The sequence below is a fragment of the Lacerta agilis genome, chromosome 8 (genome assembly GCF_009819535.1).
Source record: "Lacerta agilis isolate rLacAgi1 chromosome 8, rLacAgi1.pri, whole genome shotgun sequence".
NCBI lineage: Eukaryota > Metazoa > Chordata > Lepidosauria > Squamata > Lacertidae > Lacerta > Lacerta agilis.
The window spans coordinates 69,965,168-69,989,037 of record NC_046319.1 but is presented as its reverse complement, the minus strand read 5'-3'; the positions used below and the strand labels follow the sequence as shown (position 1 = coordinate 69,989,037).

At 46.5% G+C, this 23,870-nt stretch overlaps 1 protein-coding gene across 2 annotated transcripts; it reads right to left on the bottom strand.

Moving 5' to 3' along the window:
* Positions 1 to 23,839, bottom strand: LOC117051621 (free fatty acid receptor 3-like). Of its 2 annotated transcripts, none has more exons than XM_033158185.1 (2): positions 23,586 to 23,839; positions 1 to 1,274 (listed from the first exon to the last, which is right to left on the bottom strand). In XM_033158185.1, exon 2 carries the CDS (start codon positions 1,255 to 1,257, stop codon positions 292 to 294), a length of 966 nt encoding a protein of 321 aa, XP_033014076.1. In that variant the 5' UTR covers positions 1,258 to 1,274; positions 23,586 to 23,839; the 3' UTR covers positions 1 to 291. The 2 variants fall into 2 exon arrangements, with proteins under 2 accessions (XP_033014076.1, XP_033014075.1); XM_033158184.1 differs by having other exon boundaries at positions 23,598 to 23,839.
* Between the last annotated feature and the right edge of the window lie 31 nt (positions 23,840 to 23,870).

The window sequence follows — 23,870 nt, the reverse complement described above, 5'->3', positions numbered from 1 at the left end:
GGTTCGAGCCCCATGTTGGGCAAAAGATTCCTGCATTGCAAGGGGTTAGACTAGATGTCCAACTCTACAATTCTATGATTCCTCAACCCAGCGTGGAAAAGGACTTATGGAGCATCTCTGGGCACAGTCCAGCTAGCCTCAGAGGTGCGGAAATCGCAGAGGTGCATGGTACTGAGATTTCAGTTTCGGGGGCCTGGAGCCATTTCTGTCAGACTTAAATCAAATGTTGTACTCTCTGCTTAGCCCACAAAGGAAGTCTCAGTCTCTGGGCATTTCCAAAGATGTATATGGTCATAACCTGGAACAGCAAACTGGCTCCTGTGGACCTGCTCTCCCCAGTTTTTCACTCCCTCTATAGAACACCTTGCGGATCACTGAAGGCAAGACACAGGCCCGCTCTACCCGGGTCAGGAAGCCCCAGCATGAACGTTGCACTGCAGAGGAAGAAAAGTAGAAGATGACCGGATCCAAGCTGGCATTGAAGGTGCTGAAGAGCAAGGCCTTATCTCTCCACCGTGGATCTTCCCACTGGATGAAGCCCACCACGTGGGAGATGTTGTAAGGCGAGAAGCAGACGATGAAGACGGCTAACGTGGCTGACACCAGCCCCACGGCTCGCTGCTTTTTGCTCCTGCGGATGTGCGGCGAGGAGATCACGATCCTCATGAAGCCGAAGTAGCAGAAGCAAGTGAGCAAGGACGGGACCAGGAAGAGGACGATGCCAAGCTCCAGGCGGACGGGGAGCAGGATGGCGAGCTGGACATCTGTGAAGTTCTTGTAGCAGTTCTTATGGGAGCCGTTGTCTAGCTCTGTATTGTTGTATGGCTGAAACTCGGTGATGAACACAATGCTGCAGTGGGCAAAGGAGCAGGCCCAGAGGCCTAGGCTGGCCACAGCTGCATAAGCCGAATGGCGCCTCAGTTTGTAGTGGATGGGGTAGGCCACGCCCAGGTAGCGCTCCACGCTCACCGCCGTGAGGAAGAGGGTGCTGGAGTAGATGGTGCTGAAGTAGAAGAGGCCGCTAAGGGGGCACAGGGGAGCGGGGAGAGGCCACTGCCCGGCAACTGCCTCTGCCACCTTGAAGGGCAGGAAAGCCAGGAAGCAGAGGTCGGAAACGGTGAGGTTGAGGAGGAGGACACAGTTGGGCGTGGCCTTGGTCTTCACCTTCTTGATGAGGGCATACAGGGCCAGAAGGTTGGTGGGAAAGCCTGTCAGGATGGTGAGCAGGTAGATGGAGAGGTAAACACCAGAAGGCATGCCAGATGCTTTTTCACCTGTGTGGGGAGATAAGGTGTGTGAGAGAAGCCATTTGTGAGGAGGAGGAAAGAGGAGGGGAAATAAATCTGATGCCGAGCAGTTGCCCTCAGACATTTCCTTTTTAAAAATGTTGTTGTGGAAGTTCATCAGCATTTTAGTGCAAATTCCTAATATGCCCATATATAAATAACAATGGCACATTTTTGCAAAGCAACTTTCCTTTCCATAATAGAATAGAATAGAATAGATAATGGGTTTTTGTCTGCTGTTTTCACTAATGGGTGCATCCTTATGCACACCTCACCTGAGTATATGCAGTGCTATTTTTCTAGAAAAAGAAGTGCCAGAACTCATCATGAACACCTCCCTCAGTCTCTTAGAATGGCAATGGCTCCCACCTGAGAGGTGCTGGAACTGAGTTCCGGCAACTTCCGGCATTATACATATGAGTTGGGTAGAGAACAGCATCTCAAAATACAGAGACTTGCAAATTTCAAAGGATGCTGTGTTTGCTCGAGTATTACTGTATTTCAGAAAGTGCAGATTAGGTAGGTTTGCCTTTAAATGAGAACTGGGTTTATTTTCTCTCTCTCTCTCTCTCTCTCTCTCTCTCTCTCTCTCTCTCTCTCTCTCTTTCCCCCCCCCTCTCTCTCTCACACACACACAAACACAAACGGGTTGTGGATAAGACCTGTGATGTATCTGAAGGTTGCTGAGAACCAGAGCATCTCCTTCTCTGTTTGCTATGCAAACCATTTTTAATCCACCCTCTGACTTTATCCCCCCCCCCCACAGTGGTCCTGTGTAGGACAGACGAGATGTAATCCAGCCAGGGACTGGAAGTCAGCCAGGAAGAGGTGAATAAAGTTTATTTATTTATTATTTGCTTTGCAATACACGTGAGCCAGGGAGAAATTGAAAGAGCAGCCAATCAAACCCAGCATTTATTTGTCCGCCTTGGTAGGTCTGGAGCCAATCTTTCGGTGCCAGCCTGTTCCAATCTCTGCCAGACTGACTGCTCTGGTTCAGGAGTTTTCTGCTGTGAATACTTGGGAAATAACACATGCCTGGTCTATTCTCTGTCTTTAAGGTCCCCATCTGCACCATGCATTTAAGGCAGTATCATACCATTTTAAACAGATGTAGCTTCCTTCAAAGGGTGCTGAGAGCTGTAGGAGACCCCTATTCCTATCAGAGGGCTACAGTTCTCAGAGTTCCATTTTTTACATTACTCTGAGTATTGTCACTCTCTGAGGGCAATAGGGGTCTGCAGACAATACTCAGCATCCTTAATCCACTACAGTTCCCAGTATTTTGGGGGGAAGGAGGGGAAGCCTTGACTGTTTAAACTGGTATCAGTGTGTCTGTGGTGCAGAATGCCTTCCATCAGCTTCAGCATGTGGCCCAACCCTGTCTGAACAGCGATAGCCTACCTTCCGTTGTCTGTGCTCTGGTAACCTAAAGGTTAGATTGCTGCAATATGTGTGGGGCTGTCCTGAAGATGGTTTGGAAACTTCAGCTGGTGCACAATTTGGCGGCTAGGTCGCTCACCACATGGCAAGATGGTTTGAGCATATTACACCGATCCTGGCCTGACTGCATTGGCTGCCAATTAGTTTCTGGGCCCAATTTAAAGTGCTGGTTTTGACCTATAAAGCCTTAAATGGCTCAGGACCGAAATACTTCAAGGACCGCCTCTCTCCATATGAAGCAACTCAGACCCTGCAATCATCATCTGAGGCCCTTCATCGTGAGCCTCCTTCTTGTGAGGTTTGGTGGGTGGAAGCACGATAACAGGCCTACTCTGCACCGGACCCCTGCGTGTGGAATGCTCTCACCAGGGAAGCTCACCTGGTGCCTTCATTATGTATCGTTTAGGTGCCAGCCAAAGGCATTCCTCTTCTTCTAGACCTTTGGCTAATTAAACCATCTATGGCCTTTTAAACTATTTGAGGGTGTATTGGTTTTGTTTGTTACTGTGGTCTGTATTTTTGTGTCTTTATATGGTAAAGTGCCTTGGGATCTTTGGATGAAAAGTGTTATAGAAATAATAATAATAATAATAATAATAATAATAATAATAATAATAATAATAATAATAATAATATAGTGCAGATGGGGCTACACTGGTTGAATCTACACACATATTTTCAAAAATGCTGTGAAAAAACTTATTAAAAACATTTTGAAAAATACAATGCATTTTGCATAGCTCACTTTCGCCATCTAGTGTCACACTTGTATATTGCACTTCACAACACATTTAAAATGTTTTATTTGCAACTGTATAGCTGAGTCCACTCTTGTTGTTCCTAATTGCTGCAAACTGCTTTGAGGTTTGTTTGTTATTTAACAACCAAGTGGCATGTAAATTCTGTGAAATAATAAAATAATAAAATAAAATAAAATAAAATAAAATAAAATAAAATAAAATAAAATAAAATAAAATAAAATAAAATAAAATAAAATAAAATAAAATAAAATAAAATAAAATAAAATAAAATAAAATAAAATAATGTCTCTTTCCTGCCCTGGGGCTAGTGCCTCTGTCTCCTTCTTTTCATTTTTCTCCTCCCCAAGTCTGGAAGCCCAGCAGTTTAGGGGTATTAAAACTGGACTTCTACTTCTCTCGATTGATTTTACACGCCATGGTGGCTGTAGGTTATCCAAGCGAGGTCTGAGGAAACCTTGCTCTGAGAGGAGATGCTAGAGCATCTATAAAACTCCCAGGCTTCGCTCCTTGCCATATTCATCCCTGTTCTCTCAGTTCTGCACTGGGGCCTGAACTGGCTCCTTTGAGGGATGCACACAAGGACATTCTTCATTCCTACGGCCTCATAAATACCAGCACCATAAAAAGCATGAAGCTCTACATTGGAAACAAGGGTGGGAAGAAGCCAGCAGCACCTCCTATTTGCCAAGCGGCCACTGTAGTGGCGGCATGGGGGGGGGCTGCCAAGGAGGAAGCAGATCTGGCTTCCAAAGTACGCAACACAACTGTCACGACCACCGTGGCAGCAACAGGCAATACATTTCATGAAGCCTGGATCTGCTGCCCCTGTAGATCCTGCAGTCGACTCACCTTGCCTTGCAGGTGTGCCAGCCCTGTGTATAAGAAGGGATGGCTTCTTACAGCTTCGCATGGAGCCACAGATGCCACTGTTCTTGACTGCGTATCAGTCAGCTTCAGTGTCTGATTTACATGTAAGCTAAACAAGCTATAGCTTCGGGCCCCACTCTCTCTTGGTGCCCCCCCCAAAAAAAAATTTAAAGGTAAAATAAAACTGGATGTGCATTTCCAAAATATAAGATAAAAAACAAACAAAATAAAACCTACATACAGCAACAGTGTTTTGTGTTGTGTAGGCTCCTATGAGAGCTGGACCATAAAGAAGACTGATCGCTGAAGAATTGATGCTTTTGAATTAGGGTGCTGGAGGAGACTCTTGAGAGTCCCGTGGACTGCAAAAAGATCAAACTTATCCATCCTTAAAGAAATCAGCCCTGAGTGCTCACTAGAAGGACAGATCCTGAAGTTGAGGCTCCAGTACTTTGGCCACCTCATGAGAAGAGAAGACTCCCTGGAAAAGACCCTGATGTTGGAAAAGATGGAGGGCACAAGGAGAAGGGGATGACAGAGGATGAGCTGGTTGGACAGTGTTCTCGAAGTGACTGGCATGAGTTTGGCCAAACTGCTGGAGGCAGTGGAGGATAGGGGTGCCTGGCATGCTCTGGTCCATGGGGTCACGAAGAGTTGGACACGACTGAACAAATGAACAACAACAAGGCTCCTATGATGTAAGTATTGGGCCCCCAATCATTTTAAGTTAGAGCTTAATAATTATTTCACTATTAATATACTTCTTCTTAATTGTATTTCACTATTAATATACTTCTTAATTGTATTTCAGTTCAACAATTACTTTGATAAAATACATATTTTGTGATGTGCAAATGGCTTTAGATACCTATTAGGTCCATAAATTACCATATAGCATATATTCAACACAAAAAAACAGCGACAATTTGTTGTTGACAAAGGACAGCTGGACATATAAAGGGCCCCACTACCTTCAGTAGCTATGAGCCTCATCAAACCGAAAACTGGCCCTGGTCAGTTTCCTGTGTTCCTAAATGGTAATTCAGGGTAAGTGTCACAGGAGAAGACGATGCATTCCTACAAATGACTGCTAGGAATTCTTTAGCATCAAACCCAATTCCCCATCTCTATTAATAGGGTGTTACTTTATTCTCTCTCTCTCTCTCTCTCTCTCTCTCTCTCTCTCTCTCTGCCAACTGCAAGAATCAGCTCATTCCGGAGTTGGCTTTGATCTATAACAATGTCTTCCAGCCTGGCTGCATCCCCAGAAAAGGTCAACAGGCACTTTTGGTTTACAAAGCCTGCAGCCATGTGTTTGGACAAAGTGATATGGACACTGGTCCAACACTGGCCTGCTGGCATAAACCATCCTGGCACACTTGGCGCCATGCCCTGGGCAATCATTGGCTTTTTTTTTCTTCCCATCTTCTTTTTGCCCCTCCTGGTGGTCTGTGCTGACGAAAGGTCCGTTCCTAAGAAGGATCAAGGCCATGAGGTAAAGGGAAGAGCAAGAGGACGAGGAGTAATAATAACAATTTTATTATTTATACCCCACCCATCTGGGTAGGCTTCAGCCTGGCAAATGCTAGTACCCATGGACAGGGGGCACTGACTTGGGCCCCACACTGTGGGCGCCCAATGCCCACTGTGGGTGTCATGATGGCACAGTGAGTGACCTCCAGCGCTGTGGTGATGACAACAGGATGGTCCCGCGCATCCGTGGAGGTGGCAGACATTGTTTTCAGAGGCGGCGTCTGTGGTGGGCATGCAGAGGCAGTGGGGGCCATGTGGTGGTGGCTGCAGCATGTGGAGTGAAGGCGGCACTTGGCCACAGGGGGCGTGCGGAGGCTGAAGTTGTCTCACGACAGGGCCGGCCCTACAGGCCAAAGATTCCAGGAAACCCACAAGTGGAACATGATCACAGCTGCCCTTCACATCTGTTGGCTCTCTTCACCTGAGGCTCGGTGGCACAATGCCCATGTGAGCATGGGCAACGCAGGGTGGAATGCAAGATCCCTACACTTTTGTTCTCACAACAACAACCCTGTGAGGTAGGTGAGGCTGAGAGGCAGTGACTGGTCCAGAGACATGCAGCAAGGTTTCTGGCTGAGCAGGAAATGCTCTTGTCACTGCGCTAACCCGTTTGATCCTCGAAAGAGAGATAAATTTCTCAGATTAACATTGTGAGTTCCAGCAGCAACACCTTCCTTGGTCACTTGGCAGAAGTGCTTAGTCAGTATGACTCTCTGGACAGACTGGCTTCCATCCCACTGCGCTGGAGAGCAGCAGATGGCTAGACTCACTGCATTGTTTGTCCCGGGCTAGCGAATGGAATCAGAACGGCAACTTTAAAATGAAAATGAGAGATAGGGAAAATATTTGGAGCTGTCTGTAAACAAGGTCAATAAACCCTTTGAGCAAGCACAAGGATGGATGGGGGTCATTGTGGTGGCAGGGGAGCACACACACAACCATTTCCCATAACAAATGCTGGCCCCCAAACAGTGGCAGGGGGCCTGCCTGGACTCCGGAGGAAGCTGTTTTGCATCTCAGAACTGCTGTCTGTTTTGGAAATGGGAGCTCTGAATCTTGCAGATTTCCACATGGGTTGTTTTGGGTTCTCTCTGTTCTTTTGCTTGTTTACAGAGTAGACGCTTGTGAAAGCCGCTTCGAGAGACACAAAGGAGCTGCCACTTCCATGAAAGCATCCCACCTGAGACTCAGTGACGCATGGCAGACCTCTTGATTTGCTTCTTCTAGGAGCAATGTATAGGGTAGCTCAAACAAACCTCATGCCAAGAAATACAAGAGGAGTAGGCCTATCTTTTCCCTCTCCCTCTCACTGTGGACAGATCCGCAGTATGAATCTGTAGTTTCCTCCTCCCAGAGATGCAGTTCTCAGCACCCTTGACAAACTACATTTCCCAGGATTCTTTGGGGGAAGTTATGTGCTTCAAATGTGTGCTGGGTGGTGTGTGCTAGTATGGTGTGGATCTGCCCTTTCTCTCACACACTCACTTTCTTTCCCTCTCTGCAGCTGTGTCTTAATATCTGAGCATTGGGTGTTTGGATTCAGAACAGAACCATAGTGCTGGGGTATGGTGGTTGACCTCCACCTATGGATGAGGGAGAAATTTGATTCTGTTTGCATAAAGGGCAAATCTATGTAATTGGCTCTTTTCAAGCAGCATGAAAACCAAACACAGCCATTCTTCAAAATTCACACTCTTCCACAGTTTGCAATGCAGTTCCCGAGGCAAGTAACGTGCATTTTATAAACACAATTGAACATATATTCCACCATTCTGGTGAACCACATCAAAAGGGGTGCAAGGAAGCACAGGATTCCAGTTGCAAAGAATACTGGCTTGCTTTTTAAGGCAGGTTTCTAGTCCTTGTGGACAAAGATGTACTGAAAAGCATGTGCAAAATGCCTGCTGAAATCTTAGAAGACAGAAGGGGTGAAATCAATAAGATTTATTTCCAGTGATTGGGTTACTGTCTCTGTGCTCTACTTTGCGTGACTGTGCCCTAATTTGCTCAATTAATTTCTATACCACCCTTCATTAAAAATCACAGTTTAAAGCATAAAGCAATAAAATAACAATGTTATCAGACAGTAAGGCACATGGTCAAATATAATAAAACTTCAATACAACAGCCTCTGTATAAAGCAGCAGGGAGATAAACTGTAAACTGTTCCACAAACATCCTACCACGTGAAAATATTAATACAAAATGGTTCTGGAGATATCAGGAGGTCCACTCCCTGAGCCCAAGTGAACAGGTGAGTGAATTCCTTGTGATGACAAGCTTGAAAGGCAGAGAGAGCCTGGGCTGTAGTCCAGAGAAAGATGGACCTATAAGAAGACACCCTGAATCCCTGCTCAGCCATAAAGCTCAAGGGCTAGCCCATCCTTCCCCAACCTGGTGCCCCCCAGAGGTTGCTGAACTCCCAACTCCCATCAGGCTCAGCCATCATGGCCAACGTTCATTAATGATGGAAGCTGTAGTCCAAACCTGCTTGCAAATTTTTGGTTCACCATTGGTCCAATTCAGATAGACCATTGGCCCAATTCAGCAAGCCCTTCTCATGATTTTAGGAAAGCTGTTAGAGGAGAAAGAAGTGATGCGAAAGAACGAGGGAGGAGGAACAGAAGAACTTGGCAGTTGGGTGAGTGAGGGAGAAGTAACAATCTGAATGTGAAAGGAGAATGGGAGAAGAAATTACACAACAGGGGTAAATTTACTTTTAAGGGCAGGTGGGGATGGGAAAGAGGAAAATGTAAAAGCAGAAAAGTCCAGAAAAGCCTCTGGACTTGCCTGACATGAAAAGACCAAGTCAAAATACCTCCAGAGAAAATGAGTACATTTAACTTGAGGAAAACGGAACTCTGGAACTCCTTGCAAGGAAATCACTGCAGCAAAGAATTTAGCAATGTTTTCAAAGGTGGATCAGGTTGTCAGCAGAAAAGGATGCCAAGTTCTGCTTATGCCAAGCTCTTCCTCCACCTGCCACCATTTTGTGACTGTCTCTGCCACTGCACCACCATTTTGTGACTGGTGGGCCTTCGTAACTTTCAGCTATCTCAAGAGGACCCTGAGGATAGAAAGACTGAGAACACCTGCTCTGCCTGTTAGCCTTCCAGGCATTTAAAGACTGCTATAATGCCTTCTCATTTTCCAGCACATCATCAATGACTTTTCCTGTTTTCATTGCATTTGTTAAAAAATTGTGTTGCTTTTCGGGTATCTGTTAATCCCGCTTTTGTGTTTTAGTTCACTTCTAATTTAATATTGCAATTCGGCCAAAATGACACAAGCTCATTTCCTAATGCTACAGTTTAGCAACACTGTGTAAAGTTCATTCAAATAAAGCCCAGGTTCATGGGTAATGACTTGCGGGTTGGCACCCAATTTATTGCCCATAAATTGAAACAATCCAGCTGTTGACATAAGCTATCAGACATTGTTAATGGTTGTCCTGCTAAGAGATGCATCAGCCAATGGCAATAATAACATGCTATCAGATTAAGCTAATGAAATGCCCCCTGGCACAGATGTTGATTGGAGGTAAGAGCTGCTGGGGTGTGTGTGTCTGATTCTTACGCACACAGCTTGTCACAGTGCCAAGCTGACCTTGGTTTAAGCCCAGGCACAGGGCTGTGGCATCATTGGGTGTGGAACAAGGTTGGCACCAGGAAGGAAGGAAGGAAGGAAGAAAAGATGGGGAAGCACCGAAGGGCCAGAGTGCATTGGGTGGGGATGGAGAACCTCCCTCACACACATTAGAAAGAAAATGGGGGAGACCCCTATATTTCACATAGCCAAAATTTCTCAGAAGACATTTTTTGCCAGCAAGTTGTACTGCAGCATACCTGCCAAGTGTGCCATAAAAAAGGGGGCAGAGGTCACATTGAAAAAAGGCACACATTGTCACGTGGCTTGCCCAGGAGCAAGTCCCAGAAGACACATGTCCCAGTTTTTCTGAGTAAGTTGGATGGTATGGTGCAGGGATGGGAAACCTCCACCCCACAGGGCCATTTCCCCCAAATTACACCCATCTGTTAGCTGATGACTCTTGTGACATCATCTGATGGGCAGGAGGGCAGGGTAAAAGTCTACATTGGCTGCCTGTGCCTGTTCCCATTAATCAGTGATGGATAGCTCAGCTGGTAAAGCATGGGGCTCTTAATCTCAGGGCTGTGGGTTCAAGCCCCACATGGGACAGAAAAAAGAAAAAGAAAAAGATTCCTGTATTGCATGTGGTTGGACAAGATGATCCTTGTAGTCCCTTCCAACTCTACAATTCTTTCAAATGTGCCTGCCAAAAATATGAAGATCAGGAGAAAATAGAACTAAAGTACTGATGAATTTCCATGGGGAGTTTAAGGAAAATTGCAAATCTATTTTGAGAATAAAATTTAAGATTGGGGAAAAAATGAGAAACTAAGAGAAACCAAAATTGGGAGATTTGCTCATCTCCAGTACTGTCACCTGGTATGAGGAATTCCTTTGCCCCAAGATCCTCCCAGGGTTTGGGGAACAGCTGTAGCTCAGTGGCAGAGCATCTGCTTTACATGCAGAAGATCCCAGGTTCAACCTCCAAGTAGGGTTGTCCTCTATCTCAGGCATGTCCAACAGGTAGATCGTGATCTACCGGTAGATCACTGGACGTCTGTGGTAGATCACCAGAAGATCAGTGGCTCCCCCCAAAGAAGCTAAAAAAGTTTGGCTCCCCTAAAAAAAGCTCAACATCTTTGTCCTGCACCCCTAAAATGACTTGAAACACCAAAAATAGGGCTTTCCTTCCTAAAAAAAAGAGCTCAATGTCGCTTTCCTCTTCCCTAAAGAAGCTCAACAACTTTGATCTGAACCCCCCAAAAGGGGGTAGATCACTGCCAGTTTTTAACTCTGTGAGTAGATCGCAGTCTCTTGGAAGTTGGCCACCCCTAGTACTAAGCTAGATGAGCCAATGGTGTGACTCAGTAGAAGGCAGCCTCCTATGTTCTATTACCTACGTTCTTCAGTGCCCTGGGAGCAGTGGTGGGGGCGGCAGGAGGCAGCTGGAGCATGGCATCACTTATAGGCTTTGTTTCCCCAGCCTAATTGCCACTTTCCTGGATACATCACCAAACCACCCTGTGCAAAAGGTCGTGAACAGCCAGCCCTGTTCCTTGAAACGATCCATCTGAGACAGCAAAGCTGTTGATAGAAGGAGATGAGCTCAAGAGGTGACAGAGATGAGATTATGCCAGATGAGATGGCAAATGTTTGCTGGCTGCGGTGGTTGTTCTGTGTTCTCATATCACAGGGGAGGAAATGGCTGCAGATCTAACTCTATTGCTCTTGTCCCTGTCAAGGTGAATAATAATAATAAGACATTTCCAGACAGCTCAGTTGCATGGTTGAGTTGAATCACTCCTGCGACATACGCTGGCTTTGGTGAAGGAACTGCGGGAAAAGTTGGAAATTCACTTCCAAGCCTAACGGCCTCACTCTGTCTACTGGATCCCAGGGCATGGTTTGAGGGAGGACACTAAAGTGCAATGTGCATAACCAAGCCTGGAGATACTAATAAACATAGAATGAACTAATGTCTCTCGCTTTACTATAGCGGTAGTGTATGTGGTACGTATTTCATTACACGGCTGGAACAAACAAATAGTTCTTCAAAGAGTCATTCACTGGAAGCACAAAGCCATATACGTAGGAGTGGTTGCGAGAAAGCGTTCTTCAAGTAGTCGTTTGCTGGAAACGCAAAGCCATATATGTATGAGCAGTTGCGGGAAAACAACTCCACAATGCTCCCACAGTAAAAGTGATACAAATAGTCAAATGGAGCCAAATCGAGACCTGTTCTCCGGATATTATCCAGGTTTCGCAGCAAGCTTCATCAGTCAGTAATGCTAAATAATGCAAAAATGGCATTCCAGTTACAATAAATGAAAGACCACAAAATATATGCAATACCCATCTCATGTTGTGTGCTTCCAGTGAACAACTATTTGAAGAACTATTTGTTTGTTACAGCCATGTAATGAAATACTTACCACATACACTACCGCTATAGTAAAGAGAGAGGCATTAGTTCATTCTATGTTTATGAGTATCTCCAGGCTTGATTATGCACACTGCACTTTAGTTTGTTCATTGTTTAGTAGGTTTATGAGTTTATATACCTATTCTAGTAAAATTGTCATTTATATTCATAAGCCAGTTTTGGCGTTGTTGGTTTGTTGTATAATAACTGTCATTACACCTGATACCTTTTGTGCATACTTTGAGGGAGGACACAACATCAACCTCAGGTCAGGTCAAAACCTAGAAGAGAAACTTGCTTGGGAAGACTACTCTACACTGTCTTGAATAGAAGGAGGGATTTCTTAAATGTGCAGCTCACCAGGAATTAATTCTGGAATTTGATCTCACAGTCAGGGCTGGTTTTAATTATAAAAAGCAGGAATTGTGCAACAGAGGAGGGCCGCATTTCTGCCAGAGGGCCGCATTTCATTCTGGGTGGCCTTGCAAGGGCCGGATGCTGATGGTGGGCAGGAACAAATGCAAAGGTAGATGGAACAAGGAATGTGAATCGTAGCTTTGTGCAGTAGGCTCACACTGTATGCACACCAACTCCTCACTATCCTCCACTGAGACAAGCAAGGAGTTATGTGTCCAGAGTTCAAGGACACATTATAACTAGGCAAAGGCGCCCAAGACTGGAGATGGGATGTTTTGCAGAGGAGAGGGAAGTAGACTGTGAAATGGGAGGGTACCCATTTGAATTCTCATTCTAGTTTGCTTCCCTCCACCCCCTACCCACCGCTCCTTGTTTTCAGCAAGTTTGTCATAATTGGGCTCCTTCCGATTCCCATAAATCAAGGCACAACTTCGTAAGAATATGTGAGCCAGGAAATCAGATGGCCCCCTCGCCATTAGCTGTAATGATTCTCACCGACGTCTGGGGACCAACAAAAGGCAGGCAATTAAAGGCCAATTTACTGTGGGGTCTGATGGTGGCCCAACACTATTAAGCGATGTCTGAGCAGGACAATGCACAGGGCCGGCCCAAGACATTTTGGCACCTGAGGCAAGCCACAAAATGCCACACTCCCAGCCAGGGAAAAGGGGGTGAGTGAAGAACAAGGGGGAGAATAAATATCTCCATCAGGGACAAACATGGAATAGATATCTACATCTGGAACAAGGGGCAAGGAATTGAATCAACCTTACCTGAATCAAAGTGGGAATCAAAGGCTGTTATGGGAGAGAAGAAGAGGAGAGTTTGGATTTGATATCCCGCTTTATCACTACCTGAAGGAGTCTCAAAGCGGCTAACATTCTCCTTTCCCTTCCTCCCCCACAACAAACACTCTGTGAGGTGAGTGGGGCTGAGAGACTTCAAAGAAGTGTGCCTAGCCCAAGGTCACCCAGCAGCTGAATGTGGAGGAGCGGAGATGTGAACCCGGTTCCCCAGATTACGAGTCTACCGCTCTTAACCACTACACCACACTGGCTCTGCCCACTCTGAATCACAACTGGGCAGGGCAGAGCCCAAGAGACCAGTCGCTGCCATTTTCTCCCCAGGGATGGGAGGAGATCAGCAGTTCCTCCCATTCACCAAGAGGCTGCTGTAGAGGTGGCATGGGGGCTGCTGCTGAGAGGGCAGCTGATTCGGCCTCCAAGGAGCATGCCACAGCCGTCACTGCCACCACACCAGCAGCAGCAGGTGATGCATTCCTTGATGGCTGGATCTGCTGCCCCTTTGGATCCTGCTGGCTGAAGCGGTCACCTCAACTTGCCTCATGGGTGGGCTGGCCCTGACAATGCACCATCATTTTGACAGTCAACTCTTGAAAAGCTTCACCTGGGTCAATGGGAGAAAGGGAGGCATCGGGCTTCTGATGGACAGAGCCACGTGATATAAGTGTGGAGACCCTGTGGACCCCCCCCCCCCACACACACAAATGGAGACTGGAGCAGAATCCAAAGTTTCATATAAAAAATGGAATGCTCAACACCTGCCAACTGCATAAGAATAGTTGGCAATGTTCAACCCAGTTTTTGTGGGCACCTTTGGCAAGATGCCTCCAGAGCGCCTGCTCTCTTGGGTGAGCCCACACTTTTCTGCCTCTGCCACCGCTGCCCTATCTCATTTGCCCTATACCTCCAGAGCAAGCGGAAGTGTCTTCTCCACATTCTCACTCTGGTTGTAGTCAATGCTAGTCCTGCACAGAGGAGACCCATTGAAACTAATGAATGTGACTAACTTGGGCCTGTTCAGAAACAAGGCTCTGTTTTTGAACAGAGAGCACATTAAAAAAACAGGGGGGGGGGGGAGCTTGCTGGTTTATAGGGCTGGAGTGCTTTGTCAATGAACGTGTTATTTGACTTAAACCTAGATCATATTGGCATTCGACATCTGCAATATGTTTCCTGAGAAGTTCTCTTGCCGATTAATATCCCACTGGGGTGAGGCAACCCATGGGAAACATATGACACTCAGGATATTGGGGGCAGGGGGAGACATATTGGGGGAGCCAGTCTGATCTGTGATTAATTTCCTGTCCCAACCAAGACCTACACAGAATCTAGGGCAGAAGAAACTTTTAAATTCCCCAGCTACTGATTGGGCCTCTGTGGGGAGCCCTTTCCCCCACTAAGCTTCCAGAATCCTAATCTGTAAGCAACAATAGTTCTTCAGCAAGATGCCTAAACTACAGAAGCCTCATATGACAGCATGAGATACCAAGCCATTTTGTTCTACCCACCCCAGATCTTCTGACCCCCCTGCTTTTGACCTAGAAGCGCTGGCTACTTTTGCTCTGAGAACATGACGAAGGCGACAGGAAGATTTGCGTTCTGTTGACAGCGCCTCTTCCAGGGTCATTCATGTGACAGAACCAGGCTGTCAAATCAAGAGTGTTGCACCTTGTTTTTGATGATATCATAGGAAGGCCCGGCTGGCTGGCTGGCTGGCTCCACAGAGGTGAATGTGCCTCTGAACATTATTGCCCCCCAGGGTTCGAATAGGCATTCTCTCATATCCTCCTTCGCTGAAATGGGATTGGCTGAGAAGTGCCAGTGGTTGCCAGGGCATGCTTGTTGTCTTTTGAGCTTCGTAAGTGGGATCTGCAGCAAAATGTTGCAGTGTACTGCTCTTTAGGGTTCCTGCCAGCCATAAGAAGCCTAAATCTGGCATAAGAAGAACCATCTGGATGAGGCCAATGGTCTATCTAGCCCAGCATCCTGTTCTTACAGTGGACAAGCAGCTCACAAGCAGGACCTGAGCACAACAGCACTCTCCCTCCTTGCGATTCCCAGCACCTGGTATTCAGAAACATGCTTTCTGTGGCAGTGGAGGTAGATCATGACCATCGTGACCAGTAGTCAGTGATGGCTTTATCCTCCATGAATTTGCCAAATCCTCTTTTAAAGCCATCCAAGTTGGTGCCCATTCCATAGTTTAACTATGTGCTGTGGGAGGGAGTGTTTTCTTTTGCCTGTCCTGGATCTTCCAGCAATCAGCTTCATAGGATGCCCACAATTTCTGGTGTTAGGAGAGAGGGAGAAAAAGCTTTTCTCTAGCCCCTTTCCATGCATCATTTTATACACTTGTATCACATTGCCACTTACTTGCCTCTTCTCTAAACTAAAACATCCTAAAGAGCTGCAACCGTTCCTCATTGGTGAGTTGACCCACCTCCCAGCACGCCCTTCCTCTCACCTGTCAGTTTCCCCGTAGTTCTCAACTGGTGTTCAACAGTCCATGGCTACTGCGCATGCTCAATCCATATTAGAGTGGGTCTTTTTTTGCAGGGAAGGGGGGTTCGCTAGGGTTTCAGGCATTTGCCTTTCCCAGCTCTGCATGGAAGTGGTGGGGACTGAACCTGGGACCTTGTGCACTCTAACCACTGAGAAACAGCCTCTGTTTCCTTCATGGCTGTGTGAACCCAAATATCCCACATTCTAATCCAAGGCCACATTCACACAATGTATTGAGAACATTGTGCTACAGTCATGGCTTCCCTCAAAGAATTCTGGGAGCTAAACTTTGAGGTGGGTGCTGAGAGCTGTTGTTAGGTGAAACCCCTATTCCGTTCCCAGAGCTACAATTCCCAGAGTTCCCTGAGAAGAGCAAACTGTTAGATAAACTAATCTGGGAATTGTAGTTTAGGGAGGGATACCGGCCTGCTAACATCTCTCAGCAATCTACTGCTCCCAGAATCCTTTGGGGGAAGCCATGACTTTTTAAAGTGGTATCATTGTGCTTTAAATATATTGTGTGAATGTGGCCCAACAGTCCAACAGACAGTTCTGTGAAAGCCTACCTGGGAAAACCGTTTTTTACCTGTGAAAATTCTACAGAGCACAGAAGGCATACAGCTCTGAATGGGATAAAGTTGCGGGGGGGGGGGCAGATGGCAAGTTGCCCAGTTATGCTTCCTAAGGCATGATGGGATTTGAGAATTGCAGAGGCTCTTCTGCTATACGCCAAAAAAAAAACAATGAGCTTGTCAGCTCTCTTAACAAGATGGTCGTTAACCTCTGTCACTGGGAGATGGCAGACAGCCCTCCAAGCTAGGAAGCCCATTGCACAGTGCAGTTGTTCAGCTTCAAACATTACACACCACCTTTCTCTGTACTGATATGACCACAGACACCTGACAGCAGGCAGCTGAGCCCTGGAAATCTGGAGATCAGGGCTTGCTGCTTAGTCTAGAGCAGGCATGGCCAAATTTGGCCCTCCAGATGTTTTGGGACTACAATTCCAATCATCTCTGACCATTGGTCCTGTTAGCTAGGGGTGATGGGAGTTGTAGTCCCAAAACATCTGGAGGGCCAAGTTTGGCCACGCCTGGTCTAGAGGTTGGCTGCAAAGGCTGAGAGAACATAACACCTGCAGATCGTCCCAGTCACCCCGAAGGATCACACAGCAGGTGAACAGGAAAAGGCCCATTTCTGCCTGAGAGCCACTGCCACTCAATGCAGACCAAGCTGACCCTCCCCCTGGATGCTCAACGCAAGGTTTTCAAAAAGCTAAGGCACTTTGGCAGGGGATAAGCAGAAAACGAGCGAGCCAGCTTTGAAGGCTTTCTTCCTGGAGTAGTAAATGAAGCCTCTCCAGCCCGCCATCTTATTTAGTGGAAACAAATGTAGACCCCATGGGCTAAACCCATCACTTGCCATGCTCAGAGCAGACCCACTGAAATTGCTCAGCATGGCTAACTTAGGCCCATTAATGGGTGTATTCTGAGTAGAACTTAGGCACAGTGCTGAAAGGGACCTTCACACTCATCTAGTCCATCCCTCCCTGCCTATGTAAGAGGACATCTGCTATTGGAGAATCTCTGATCAGTGGCAGTGGGTGAGGTGGGGCACAGCTGCCCCCCATCACCAGTATCAGTGCAGTTTACCTGGATGGATTGAGTAGAGCAGCAAGGAAGGTTTGACTGCACAGAATCACCTGCAGACAGTCCACCCATGTATCCACGCAGCCTAACCTTGCCGCTGCCCTGGTCCCATCCAGGTAAGCTGCTGTGGCACCCATGGCCAGAGGCTGACTGAAAAACTCTTCTGTACCACCCCAGCTGCTACTGTCTCTGATAGGTAGCTATCCAGCCTCTGCTTGAAAACTTCTATCAAAAAGAGGGCTCACCACCTTGCAAGCTACCCTGCTCCACTCTCAAACAACTCGTACCATTCCAGATCACCCCAGGAGCATGCGCAGAGTCACTTCCAAGCGTCACTCACGATGCAAGACCCTGCAAACTTAGGAAAGAGGAGAACGCCTTCCAGTTCAAAGGCTACGGCTTTCCCACAAGCCTGAGTCACACCACTTCTCTTTTCAAGAAATCAAGTGCCAACCCCAGCTAAGATAAAAAAGAATTAGCAGCCTGATCCTATGCACAGCATGGTGTGGCATTGTGTCACTAGCTCTGACATCTTTTGAAGGGAATTAGGCCAATGCACAAAAGATCTGCCTGTCAACCCTGATTGGCAAAGAGGTCTGCCATACTCAGTGGCAGCTGGAACGGAAGCTATGTGCCTGGCACCACCTTAAATTGAGCTCAGACTTGGTTTGCCCTGGATGGAAACCTGGCTCCCGTGTGCTTACAGTGGTGAGATTACTTTGGTGTGTGACTTTTCCTGGGAAATAGACAACTGTGGTGTATTCCTGTTGATTCTGATGGACCTCTGGTGGACTTCAGTATCATTATCAGCCACACTATCCATCTGAACACGTGGCTGGGATGGAACTGCTTTGAAGCTGCTTTGGTCCCTCCTGGAGGGTGTGTGTGTGTGTGTGTGTGTGTGTGAGAGAGAGAGAGAGAGAGAGAGAGAGAGAGAGAGAAATCCCCTTCCCAGAGTAAGTCAACTGGCACAGGGCAGTCAATTATTTATTAATTTTTTAATGCTACTGTTATCATTTTGAGAGCTGCATTGAGCTTGACACTGTTGATGAGAAAGCTAAGTGCACATCTTAAACCAACCAACCAACCAACCAATCAATCAAACATGGGATATTATTATTAGTTACATCACATTTTTTTTTTCACATGAGAGCACGGTAGCAATTTTTGGCATCACAATCTTGCATGATTTTGCTCCACAATCTCACTCCAAAAAGCTTTTTTTTTTTTTTCCCCCTCCAGGGCTGCAAATTTGTGTGGCGCTCCAAAACGTGTGTTTTGGGGCATCATGCTCTCATGCAAGCACACAGGCCTGAAAAATTGCTTTTTAGGAGGCTGCAATCTCGCACAGGTTATGTGAGTCGCCTGGGAGCATGGCCCAAAAGCTCAACAACTTTCGGGGTGTCCTGGTTTTTACTTTTTGCAATATGGTTTTTAACCCTAGGATTGAGGAATATGGCAGAGCTGGTGCAATTAGTACCAAAATCGGGCCTCAACAATCGGTGACCCACCAAGCTGAACACAGTCCACTTCTCTAATGTGTTGTGGTCTGCCTTGTACTCAACAACCCCATCTTTCAGTTCTCCCAGGAAAACAAGCAAAACATCAATTTGAGGACTTCCGGCGGCGACGCAATCGCCGGGTGGTCGAGGGCTGCTTCGGGTCCGAAGCGCCCTGTCCATCCCGGGGGTTAGGAGCCCCGCCACCGCAAAGCGGGGCTCCGGTTGGGGTGCGGGAAGAGCGTCCCGCACCCTGGGCTCCCCGGCAGCGCCCGCGGAGGCTCCGAACCCTTCCCTCGCTCCCCCTGTAAAGGGGGAGTGGGGGTGAAGGGACAACGGAGCCGGGCTTCGGGGACATGCCCCAACCAGGATGTAAATGCGGCGACAGAGCCCGCGGTGAGCGTCTAAGTTCTACCTTTGAAGAACGGAGCTAAAGGAACCCGGTGGTCGTGAGTAAAGAATCTGATTAGAAATCGTGTTTTTGGATCGATCCGGGGGGAAGGAGAAAGGCAGCCTGCCTCCCTCCCTTCGAGCTTAAGAAACTAACCAATTTGAGTGATTACTGCTACAGAACTGGTTACAAAGTATTCAAAATTGACACATGAGACTGGCAAACTCTTTTTTTCGGGAAGTTAACTAGAGGAAAATATCTCCATTTAATGTTGCGGTATTTGCGCTCCAGCACAGGAAAATGGCGACGAACAAAGAGGCAGGAGCAGAAATATGATACCCACTTCCTCCTCCTCTGCCAGTATGCTGGGCTTCGTCCTTGAACTGGTATTGAACCCTGGACTAACGGATGAACAGAGACTCACTGCCTTGAAGGTGGAACTGCTTTGTAGAAAAGTCAAAGTCTTGTGTGGGGGTCTGAAATGGAACCAATTGCCCACAGAGGAGGCTTTTAAAACTTTTGATACTTTGGAAGAGTGCCTTGCCAAGGAGCTGAGAGGGTGGATGGAAAGATGGAGAGAAATGAGTGAGCTACTTCGGAGAAGAAATTCGCTTTTTGGGGGTGGCAGCCCCAAGGCGATGTCAAGATTTCTTATATCCAGTCCCCGAGGTGTGAGCTCGGGGGCCAGGGACAGAGAATTAAGGTATTTACAAGAAGAAAAGGAATGCTACAAAGAACCGAAGAAGCTGAGAGATGATGAGATGGACACCTCTGAACTCGTGGCAAGGAGAGGTTTGGACTGTGCCTGGATCTGTGGACGTTTGGAGAGGGAAGCTACATGGAAGTTCAGTGCTGATGCCACCAGGAGAAGAATAATGGACAGAGGGGGTGTGGGGTGAAGCATTAAGCAAAACTTAAAGTAGCCTGATATGGTAAATTGAAATCGGAGGGTGAATACTGTCAACAATATTTTGGTATATTTTTATTTGAATATGATAGGAGATATTTCAAGTTTTTATGTTATTAGCAGTAGTCGTAAGGATAGAAGAGATAGATTTGATGCGAATGATTTGGGAAGATCTGTGAGGTGGAGTATAAGTAAAGTGAATTGAAATGGATTAAGTTTATGGATTAAGAGGATTAAGATTAAGATGTAGACTAAGATAAGAAATCGATAAGAATAAATGAAGAAGAATTATGATGAGGTATTATTATGATGATGCATTCTCAGTAAAATGTTGAAGATATAAATTGAATGTAACTACACAATTGAATTTAAATTTTTGTTTTATTTTTAGGAGAAATGGTTATAAAGTAGATTAAGGATACAAATTCGAAGGTGAAAAGGCAGGGGAAGTCAATGGTCAAGATATGGAAATAGAAATTTTTTTTTTTTCAGAAAGATGCAATAAGAAAACTTGACATTGTTTGTATTTGTTTTATTTGTTTTGCATTTGTTTAATTGTAGGTGTGGGTGTGGGTATATGTTGTTATAGAAAAATGCCAATAAATTCTTATAAAAAAAAAAAAACATCAATTTGAATGACTTTCTAGCAGGCTATGGATTGGGGCTGATGGGCTGAGGCCAGCTTGGTGGTTCATATTGCACAGGGACAGGCAACCTCCATCCTTGTAGAAGGCCTTTAATTTTGAGAAGAAAGGAGGCATCAGATGTCAATACCTGTCTCTAATCTTCCTTTCACAGCTAAGTCTTACAGCGTGGGGATACTCCTTAGTGGTTTGACAATTTAATCTGTTCTTCATCTGTTCCAGGCTTCAGAGAGGCATAGCACTGAAAAACAGATGCCCGGGAAGAATCCTGGCATGAATTAAACCCCAGCCTTCCCTAAATCAGCTCAAGTGTAAGTATTTGGACTTCTCCGGATTATAAATGGAGACATTAAGAGTGCCTGGAGTTCAGCCTCCTCTGGGGGAAATACAACCTGGTTGCCATGTAAGGGGAATGGTGGGAAATGGGGTTTCACTTGCCCACAAAATGGGAAAAGAAGACAGGAAGTTCATTTGCAGCTCCCTTGGGTGGCGAGAGACATGAACCATGTGCTCTGCAGACACCTGAGGGCTGTTTCACCTGCTGCATTAAGAGCTTGAGCTCATCACATCTGATCATTGCAAACCCATGGTTACTGATTCCTCTGAATACCATTTGGTGGGAATAAAAATTGGTGAGAGTTGTTCTTGCACTCAGTTGCGGCTTGCAGGCTTCCCACAGGCATCTGGTTGGTCAGTGTGAGATCAAGGTGCTGGAACAAATGTACCTTTGGCCTAAACCAGAATGGCTCTTCTTGTATTCTTATGTTAGCTTAGCTAGTTGCCATCGCTTCTTTAAAGTCCCATAGGGGCTGGGCTCCAACAGGTGTTATCCTGGGGCAGATGCCACGGGAGTCTGCATGTATTTTAGGGGTGGGGGAGAGAGTTAAATACTGAAAGAGGGGATCAGGGTCATCTCTCCTAGCAAAATTAGAAGATAGTTCCTGTACATGGTGTCTCAGGTTCTACAAATACTTGAAACTTACTCTTTAAATCTGGGAATAATTCATCCAGAGGGAACAAGCACACTTCCTTGCCACCACCATGCAAGTGCCAATGCCCTAGCCCCTACAATCAGCAAGGATGCAAGCCACCAAGTCACCATTTTGATTTCCTCCAATGAAGCATTGCTGCAGGGCATTGTGGGAAATTTAAATGGCCACCTGCCACTTGGCTCTGATGGCAGTTCTGACGTCACTGCCGTTTCTACCGCAGCCAGGTAAGTCCACCAGGGTGCTCAGTGACTCCTGCATGAGCCCATCCGGACACTTTGCCAAGGATCCCATCAAACTTGGAGCCTCTGTTGGAGGTTGAGAGTTTCAGCAGGACGTCCTTCTGGAGGGGAAACCATGTTTGTGGGTTGCAGGAAACACAGAGTTTTAAGGTATCTTAAAGGTGAACAAGTTTATCAAGGCATATGTTTTTATGGGTCAGAACATGCATAAAGTGATAACTTATAGGGTATAAATATCCTGGCTACACACACAATAAGAAAACTATTGCCCCCACACACCAGCAGCGTAAGAGTTAGATGGATGGAGGAGTGCCAAAGTACTATGCAGAGCCTGAATGAAAACAAAATCCAATCAAATGAATCTAAGACTTAACTGGTATAGGCACAAGTCACCTAGCTGCTAGTGATTAATGGGGTGTTCAGCAGTGAAAGCAAGAATATCCAGAAAGGGAATTGCTCTCTGCTGTGAGCTAGCCACTAGCAGGAATGGCTGAGAACAAGATCCAAGCTTATGAATTCCTATATGCTGGGATTCACTTCAGAGGCTCCCCTTTGTGAGATTCAGAAGACACATGGTCTTGGTTTGCCTCTTGGCACCAGAGGCTGAAGCCAGCCTTCTCCAAGTTGTACTTGTTGGGTGTTTGCAGCATGTCAGGAGGGACTCTATCCATACTCCTATAAGCTTGCAAAGAGCTCCTGCACGCGAGAGGCTTCCTACTTTAATCATTATGCACTGTGGCAACTGGAATCCCCGTTTTTGAAAGTCAGTTTCACAGAAGGTATGTCATCCTTGGAGATGGAACTCCAGTAGTTGCTCCCCTCCCCCCCCCATATCACTTCTGGAGGTGTAGAATAGGCAACAGCTCTAGAGTTTCCAGCCAAAATCCCAAACCACCATCCAACAAATCGTGCAGAGTCAACAGGGCTTTAGATGTGTGGCTTTTTGCACAGCCGGAAGCCCTGGGTTCAAATCCTCACTCAGCAGCAAAGCTTATTGCCTTGAGTAAGCTTCCTCCACCCTTTTCTCCCAGGAACTCAAGGTGGCTACATGGTTCTTCCCCCTGCCATCTGCCATTTAATCTGCACAACAACCCTGTGAGGTAGGTTAGGCTGAGAGGCAGTGACTGGTCCAAGGTCCCCCAGTGAGCTTCATGGCTGAGTAGGGATTTGAACATTGATCTCCCAGGTCCTAGGCCGATGCTCTAACCGCTACACCACACTGCTTCCAATAATTCTCATCTATCTGTATATGACTAAACCTCACAAGGTTGTTGTGCAGATAACCCCGCTCCCCATACGCCATCTCTGAGCTTCTTGGATTGAAAGAGACAGATACAAAATGATAAATAAATGCCATGCGTATCTCTTGCCTTTCACAGGCATAACCAGGACCCTTTTTCTTTTGCTCTCTCCCCAGCTGGCTCTGCAGCAGATTACAAAGATTTCTCTTTTTTTGTGAGGTGTCGGGTGGGAAATGCATATGTAATGAGGAGCTTCAAGTTTTGGAGGACCTGAGTCAACAAGTGTGGTTACTCAGTTCCTGGATTGTTAAGAGAATGGGGATCGGAAATGCAGGAGAATCTTAGATACAGTATTAGAAATCAATCACTCAGCACCTCCCGAACATATATTTGACACCCACCTTAGCACTTACCTCCCTAGGTTGGGGAAACCGGACTCCTGGGTCCCTTAAAGAAAGAAGGAAGAAAAACCTCTACTGCATCACCACCGCCCAGTCTTGTCCTCGGGATTTCTTTTGCAAGATATCGGATCCTCTCTGCTCTGTAAGTTTGGAGGTAGCGGATCCCTTGTTGGCTTCTCTTCGCTCGAGTCCTGGATCTCGCCCGGCGCTCCACCTGGACCCTTTGCATCCAACCGAAAAGTGTCCTAGGGGACCGCTTGAAAGACGTCTGAATCGCGAAGAGGC